The following is an 8,121-nucleotide window of genomic DNA, read 5'->3' on the forward strand; positions in this document are numbered from 1 at the left end:
CGAAGCATACTGGAGTAAAATTTCTGAGTATTGTAATGAGCATTGCTCATTTGATCCTCCCCGTGACGGAGCTTCATGCAGAAATCATTTCAACTATATGAATAAAAAGTTAAGCAAATGGAGTGGCGCTTATGATAACACTAGGCGTAGGGGTGGGCGTTCGGGTACCCATTCGGGTTCGGTTCGGGTCTATTCGGGTTTCGGGTTTTCGGGTTCAATGATTTCAGCCCCATTCGGGTATTTCTAAATTTTGGTTCGGGTTCGGTTCGGATCTTTGCGGGTTCGGTTCGGGTTCGGATAACCCATTTAAATTATTTTATAATTTTTAAAATTCATTATATACTTTAAATTTCTCAAAATCTATAAACAAAACAATATATTACTTATAAATTTGAATAGCATATGTCAAAGTACCTAAAATTAACATATAAATTGGTTTGGTTTGAATATTTGGATTGAGAATCAATAAGTATTGTTGGTGTTTTGAGTATACTTTATCTATTCTAGACATGTTACTTTTGACTATTTGTATATATTTATAAGAATTTCGGATAAGTTAAAAGTATCTTATATATTTTGATGTTCTTAATATATATTAAATCTAAAAATAATTAATATATATAGGTATATAAATCAATTTCGGATATAATCGGGTACCCAAAATACTTCGGTTCGGATCGGGTTTGGTTTCGGTTCTCTAAATACCAAAATTTTGAACCCATTCGGATATTTAATCAATTGCGGTTCGGGTTCGAAACTACTTTTTCGGATCGGGTTCGGTTCGGTTTTTCGGATCCGGATTTTTTGCCCAGCCCTAGCTAGGCGTATGCAACAAAGTGGATGGTCGGAAAATGATGTAATGGCAAAAGCGCATGAATTATATTCAAGTGGTAAGAATGAACATTTCAATTTAATATCGGAGTGGCTTGCTGTTCGTGATCAACCGCGTTATGGTAGTCAAGTAGGAGGAAATACTGGCTCTACAAGTAGTGGATCTAAGAGATCCCGAGAGAGTGATGCCAGTGATTCGAACTTCGTAGGATCAAACTCTGTAGGATCAAGTGCTCGTCCAATGGGGAGAGAGGCAGCAAAAAAAAAGGCAAAAATAAAAGCAAAGGCGCAGCTTTGGAAACCGTCAACGAAGAGTGGAATGAATACAAACAATTCAAAGAGCAAGAATTGGAACGATTGGAAAAAATAGCCAAGACACAAGAGGAGGCAAATCGATTGATAAAAGAAAAGACTCAAACCAAAAAAATGAAGATGTTCTTGAAGCTAAGTGAAAAAGAACATCTTGATGAGAAGAACAAACAGTTGTTAGAGAAGTTGAGCAACGATCTATTTGGCAATTAGTAATGTATGTTTGTATTTTTCTTTTAATAATGTATGTTTATATTTTTCTTCTTTCATAATGTATGTTTTTGTTTTTTTCGACTTTAATAATGCGTGTCCATTTTCACTTTAATAATTTTTGTTTGTATGCAATCCGTGACTTTCTGATTTTGGAAGAGAATTCAATCGTTATCTATTATTTATGCCAATTTAATGTTTGCTTGGAGTTCAAAATTTTCATCCACTCAGTTTTGTATAAATGAAAACTCATTTTCCCGTAAATGTATCAATAAGACAATTTCATCTTACAAAAAAATATCAATGGATCCATCAGAATTTCCTTTCGATATCGAAGTGTACAAAAACAGTGTGAGCTTAAAGAGAGGTATATCGTACACCGGTTTAGAGAGCGCCAAAAAAATTGAGGAAGACCATACGTCTCGTAGCAAGAGAAAATACTTCAAGAGAGATCATGTAGCAGCAAATCAAACGCTGATTGATGACTACTTTGCCAATCAACATACATATGATGAACAAATGTTTCGTCGGTGATTCCGGATGCAAAAACATGTTTTTTTTTTTCGGATCGTTGGAGACATATCAAGCAGTGACAACTATTTCACCCAACGAGTTGACGCAGCATATAAGGAAGGTATTTCTCCATTAGCAAAATGCACTACTGTCATGTGAATGTTAGCGTATGGTGTTGCTGCCGATGCGATTGACGAATATATCAATATAGGAGGTACTACAACATTGGAGTGCTTGCGCTGTTTCTATAAATGAATCATACGGTTGTATGAGCAAGAGTATCTCAGAGCTCCAACTCAAGATGACTTGCAAAAAAAATTGCATGTCAGTGAGATGAGGGGGTTTCCAGAGATGATCGGGAGTATTGATTGCATGCATTGGGAATGGAAAAATTGTACAACAGCATGGGAAGGTCATTTTACTCGGGGAGATAAGGGAACCACCATGATCTATGGATTTAGCATGCCTTTTTTGGATGTCCGGGAACATTAAACGATATAAATGTTCTAGATCGTTCACCGGTGTTCGATGATGTTGAACAAGGTAATACTCCAAGAGTAAAGTTTCTTGTAAACCAACGTCCTTATGACATGGCATACTATCTAGCTGATGGTATCTATCCTTCTTATCTAACTTTCGTCAAATCAATCCGACTTTCTCAAAGTGAACCAGACAAGTTATTTGCAAAATATCAAGAAGGGTATCGGAAGGACATCGAGCGCACATTTGGGGTATTACATGCTTGGTTTAAAATCTTTCGTGATACAGCTCACATGTGGGACATATCGGATCTTGCTATCACCATGCTGTCATGTATCATATTTCATAATATGATTGTTGAGGATGAACAAGATACGTATGCTCAGAATTGGACCGATTATGATCAATCTGAGGCAAGTGGTTCGAGTACACCACAACCATTTTCTACTGAGGTGCTACCAGCATTTGCAAATCATGTGCATACTAGATCTGAATTACGTGATTCAACTATACATGAATTGCAATCAGATTTAGTTAAACACATATGAGCAAAATTTGGAATGTTTCATGGTTAATTTTTTAAAAAAATATATGTATGTGCTTTAAGAGTTTTAATGTTTTTTTATTTTGTGTGCTTTGTATCGTGTGTGTTTAAATTTTTTTAATAATATGTGTTTGTATCGTGTGTATTTAAAATTTCCCAATTTTAGCTGTTTTAATAATAATAAGTTTCGTATTTTTGAAAATAAAATTTGGTAAATATCTTACTTAAAAAATAAATATGATCTTAATTTTGATTGTTTTATTAAAATACAGATTTTGGTATTATTTAAAAATTAAGCTAAGTATAATAATTCAAAATAAATATTATTAAAAGTTTTGTTATTTTAGTTTTTAAGTTAATTGTAAAAAACAAAAATATGAATTAAGAGTTGTGGGGTAGGGTGTTGAATTTTTTAAAACAAACCATTGTAGATGTGTAATCTAGGTTTCTATGGTTTATGGTGGTTTAGGTGAAGGTCGTTGTTGTCAAGTCCAGGGTTGCTTTAGATTTGGGTTATGGTGCTTCTGTTTCTCTTCGGTTGCTTGCAGCTATGGTCAATTCTTTTTTCGCCTTGTTCTAGTTTTTTGGATTCGTCGGTGTAAAGTATATTTGCCGTGCAGGAATCTACTAGACCTCTTCTTTATCCACCATGGATCGGGCGAGCGTTTCGAGACGAAGCAGTGAGTTTGATTTGTAGGTTTTCTCTTGCGAGGAGGTGACCAGTTTTAGCTCTGTAGATCGTTATTCTGCCTAACGAGTGTCCGCGTGTAAGACTTGTAAATTTTCGCCGGTGTTTTTCCCTTTAGCATTTCAAGTTCTTGTGTCCTTGAGCCTGGGTGTTTGGTTTTGACTTGGTTCTGCCTTGGCTCCGGTTTGCAACAGTCTCTGTTGTTGATGTAAGTTTATCCTCGCATATGCTTGTCCCGATAGTGCGTCTGTTTTGGCTTGGTGTGTACCCTTCAGGGTTGGGTTTTCCTAAGTCATTGGTTCTTTGGTTATCTTCGGTCTCATGTTTCTCAGGAGTGTCTGCGAGTTATGATCAGTCTATCAGTTCCAGCTTTAGTACATGTGGCTCTATAATGCTTTTTTCTCGTATTATCCTACCTCATTGTTATTGTTTCCCTTTTTTGAGCTATTGCTTCCGGAGATATTATCATTTTCTGTCGGCTTTTGTAATCCACGATGCGTTCCGTTATGAAAGATTATAAAATTTTGAGTTAAAAAAAAAGATGTGTAGATTAAAGTGGGTGTTGAATAAATGAGGTGAAATAGAGAAAAGATGATGTAAAGTGTTAAAAAGAGAAAAATAGGATGTTGAATATGGGGAGCGTGTTAGAAACCATTGTAGATGGTGTAAGGGATTTGAAAATACTGGAATGCATTATGAACAAGACAAACGTAATCATGGTGAATTAAGTAGAAACTTGCGCAGTTGAAATGCAATAAGGGTTCTTGAGATCGAATACGACACTGAAAGGAAATAATCGAAGAAAAGCTGATATAGAGAACTGTTGTAGAGCCTCGTATATGTTCCAAACCAACATGTACATTTAAAAATCCTTTCTAGCAAAACCATTCCCACATTCTGAAGTTGACTCGCAACATTTTCTTTGATAGTTCACTCAGCCGTTTCCACAACCGACTTTCCTTTAATATCTACAGTAGTTGCAGCAGGCTCCTTTAGAAGACGTAGTTGGTTTTGTAATACCTACCAAGAAAACATTTGATAGTAACTCCTGGCCAAGAAAATGGTAGTTTCCGTATAAATTATATCAACGTACCTCAATTTGGGACTCGAGACATCTCTTCTGAGATTCTAGCTCTGCTTGAGGAAGCGACGAATGGCCTTGAGACCTTCATATGTCCAATCTTAGTGTTAGTTGTTTCTCTACCATCATATAACAAAAGAAAAGCTAAAACAAGATATATACAGGCCAATATGACATAAAATGACATGGCACCATACCAGACAAGTGTGTTTTCAGAAGATGGATAAACAAAGGATCTCCCATATATGGACGCTGCAGAAGCAGCAGCTCGAACCCTAGCCTCATGCCTGCTCAAATTACCACTTGCAGCAACCGAAGAACTCTGGCCATCTGAACTTGAAGTCCCCGTTCCTGTTCCAAGCATAGAGCATCATTAGTCTCCATGTTTTCGAAAACTAATAAGATTCCTTTTCTGGTTATGCTAAGCACAGATATCATTCCCCCATACCAAGAGCCTCAGAAGACATAATAACATTGGGAGTACCGAATCCAAAATTTCATTAAGAAGAGGTTAAATAAATAGTCAAGATCGGTACCCTGCTGCTGCAAGGATACTTGGTGTGCTGCAGAAGCTGTTGATGTAGCATTCTCAGTTGGTACAACCAGTGCTCTGCAGGTGGGACACGTGTTCTGTCGTTCCAACCACGACCGAAGACAGTGTACATGAAACAGATGGCCACATACTAACTTCTTCGCTGAGGTCATTTCTTCACGGCATATAATACAGGTGGCATCATTTCTGCAAACCCCCACGTTAAAAACTGTGATTAAGCAAGTTGCAAATGGACTAGCAAGATATTTGGACACACAAATATCAACAACTTACGAACTAAGTTCATCAGGAGTTGCATCAGGAAACCGATCGTTCATATTGGAAGCGATTTTACGATACCGGAGGTAATCAGTCACACGGATCTTGAAGTTTCTGAATGTTTCGTAGAGCTCCCTTATTAGATGCAACGGAAGTCCATAGTTCCTATTCAACCAAAAAAAAAATTGATACTTAAATCAAAGATATAATACCAAAAATTGCCATCAAATCCTTTAAAATTGCATGATAAGAAGTACTAATGTGACAAAGAGAAGACTGTTTCAGATGTAAATATATAATTATGCAACTAACTCTTGGAACCAGTGAAACTAAAAGTAAAAAAAAAAAAAAAAACTTACATGAAGATCATAAGGAAGAAGCAGAGGTACATGGACAAGTGAAGCAAGTCACGAACAAGCTCCAAATAGAAAGTATATACAGGCTTTCCTTCCCATTGACCTTCCATGACCAGATCTGTGACATAGAAGGCATACTTCACAATCACAGATAGAGTTGTAGTCGCCAGAATCATATACCTGCAAACATATAAATTATCAGCTAGGCTGTATGATGCATAAGTTCAGAAAGACTATGTTTTAAATCTCCAATTTACAACAAAGATGAGTCCATAAAAGAGAAACCTACTCAAACGTGAAGAAGACCGACATGGAAGCCTTGGGCGTCTGAATATACTGCCGTATAGAAGTATACGTAAAGAGACCATCCAAGATCAGGAGAAACACCATGAAAGAAACAATGCGAACGTGCGAGAGCAAGGTCACGGAAGGAGTCGTCTCGATATACTCGACCCTCTTCTGAGCCATCCAGTGCAAGGCCTTGATCAGCAGGAGAGTCACGACCAAAGAGAGAAACCCAACGGAGAAGTCCTGTCGGAAGATAGTGACGGCGAAGAGAATCTCCATGAGCTCTCTCCAGGACTGCTCGTTCAGACGCTCCACCTCGGCTTCTCTGAGGGAGCCGAGGAACACGAGCTTGACGAGGTTCCATAAGGCGAGCATCAGGACGAGGCCCATGTTGAGAAGGATCACTAGACTGATCTTGGATGTGGATAGATAGACGGTGGCTGGGTAGAACTGACCACGGCTGCTGAAAGCGTGATAGATCACGGACAGTGTTGCGAGGGTGCTGATCCCCGCGTAAGCCCTTAGCCGAATCATTGTTTCTCTGAGGGGAGAAAACAAGAAAAAAAAAAAACATTAAATTCAGATTTTAATCGAAATTATAAAACCTAAATCCCACAATGTTTGAGTTTGATCTCGGAATTTCAAAAACATTGAGAACTCGAATCAATGGAGAAGATCAACGTACATGGAAGAAGAAGTCACGAGCGCGCAGGAGAAATTGATAATCGGAATTGTGTAAACGTTAATTAAAGAAGAGAGAGAGAGAGAGAGAGACTCGAGCTTTAAGCTCTCATAAAACACGAGCGCAGAGGAAGAAGACGAAGGAAGAGAAGGAGAAAACGGAGAACAAATTGACAAAACACGGTTCCTCTTAATTCTCCCAGGAACTGTGTCTGCGTAAGCGTAACCAATGCTGTTATGACACGTGTACGTAAGGCTTTTGTTTTCTGGTTTCATCACCGGTTTGTTTACACGCTGGCAATCGGTTTTATTTTCTGGGTTTAATGTCAAAATGAACCATGACTTGAGTAGGCCTAGTACTTATTATCCGAGATCCGGATTCGATCCGCGATCCGCTCCGGATCTGCTCCGAAAATAGGATATCTGGGTGTGCGGATCTGAATCTGGATAGTAAAATCTTGGATCCGTGCAAACCGAATCCGGGTCCGGATATCTTAATTTTTAGGTCCGGATATCCGGATCCGGATCCGTATTTTTAAAATACATTAAATTTTTAAATTTTATTAATATTTATATTTGATATATTAATATTTATACATGAATTAATCTTATAATATTATATTTTAGTTTTTACAATATTATAAACATATATAAATATATTCATAAATATTTAATTTATGTATTATATTAAAAAAATTAGTATTTTTTGTTTTAAAAATTATTTTTAATTATTTTGACGGATCCGGATATCTGCGGATAATAGAATATCGAGACGGATATCCGAAACCCGGATATCCGGAAACCACGAATCCGAATATTAAATCCACGGATCCGGATCCGGATACTCTAAATTTCCCGGATATCCGGATCTGTCCCAGGGCTAATCATGAGTTATGTTTTCTAAGTTTATTTATAAATTAAACTAGACCCTGATCCGCGCGCCAGCACGTATATGAATTTTTAGTTTTTAATTATTTATTTTATTAAATAATGTAATTGTAATATTCGTTCATATTATATTCATTAAGTAAATATTTTTTTTTTGCATCTTAAACTATCTATTTTTTTACGAATGTGTGATATCGTATAAAAAATATAAAAAAATGAGTATAGAGTTAATTAAATAATTTTAAAAGCAGAAATTTTTCTTTCGGGTGCGATATCATATAAATAATGATCCGCCCAATTAACAAAAATCATGATTATTTTATGTGTAATTTTTTTTTATTTTGACTATTTCCTCAAAACTATATTAAATTTTACATATTTTAATTAGAATATTTTTAATATCTTTACCTTTTTATTTGAAATGCAACTCAATATTTTTTT

General features: G+C 36.5%; 1 protein-coding gene and 1 pseudogene across 2 annotated transcripts; one reads left to right on the forward strand and one right to left on the reverse strand.

Moving 5' to 3' along the window:
• The first annotated feature begins 1,653 nt into the window (after positions 1-1,653).
• LOC106323524 lies at positions 1,654-2,918 on the forward strand (annotated as a pseudogene).
• Positions 2,919-4,271: 1,353 nt separating this feature from the next.
• Positions 4,272-6,960, reverse strand: LOC106319700 (ERAD-associated E3 ubiquitin-protein ligase HRD1B). 2 transcript variants are annotated; one of them, XM_013758088.1, is made up of 8 exons: positions 6,797-6,960; positions 6,113-6,652; positions 5,827-6,003; positions 5,483-5,632; positions 5,193-5,395; positions 4,854-5,007; positions 4,669-4,741; positions 4,272-4,595 (listed from the first exon to the last, which is right to left on the reverse strand). In XM_013758088.1, the coding sequence occupies exons 2-8, from the start codon at positions 6,643-6,645 to the stop codon at positions 4,506-4,508; spliced, it is 1,380 nt and encodes a 459-aa protein (XP_013613542.1). In that variant the 5' UTR covers positions 6,646-6,652; positions 6,797-6,960; the 3' UTR covers positions 4,272-4,505. The 2 variants fall into 2 exon arrangements, with proteins under 2 accessions (XP_013613542.1, XP_013613534.1); XM_013758080.1 differs by having other exon boundaries at positions 4,854-5,013.
• Between the last annotated feature and the right edge of the window lie 1,161 nt (positions 6,961-8,121).

The sequence above is a fragment of the Brassica oleracea genome, chromosome C2, assembly GCF_000695525.1.
Source record: "Brassica oleracea var. oleracea cultivar TO1000 chromosome C2, BOL, whole genome shotgun sequence".
Classification (NCBI taxonomy): Eukaryota; Viridiplantae; Streptophyta; class Magnoliopsida; order Brassicales; family Brassicaceae; genus Brassica; species Brassica oleracea.

What these genes read in the sequence shown, in the direction of transcription:
- LOC106319700 (XM_013758080.1), bottom strand. Translation starts at nt 6,645, where the DNA reads ATGATTCGGCTAAGGGCTTACGCGGGGATCAGCACCCTCGCAACACTG. An exon ending in TTCTTCCTTATGATCTTCAT is followed by an intron (nt 5,633 to 5,826) that starts GTAAGTTTTTTT and finishes TTGGTTGAATAG; the next exon opens with GAACTATGGACTTCCGTTGC. An exon ending in TCTGAAAACACACTTGTCTG is followed by an intron (nt 4,742 to 4,853) that starts GTATGGTGCCAT and finishes GGACATATGAAG; the next exon opens with GTCTCAAGGCCATTCGTCGC.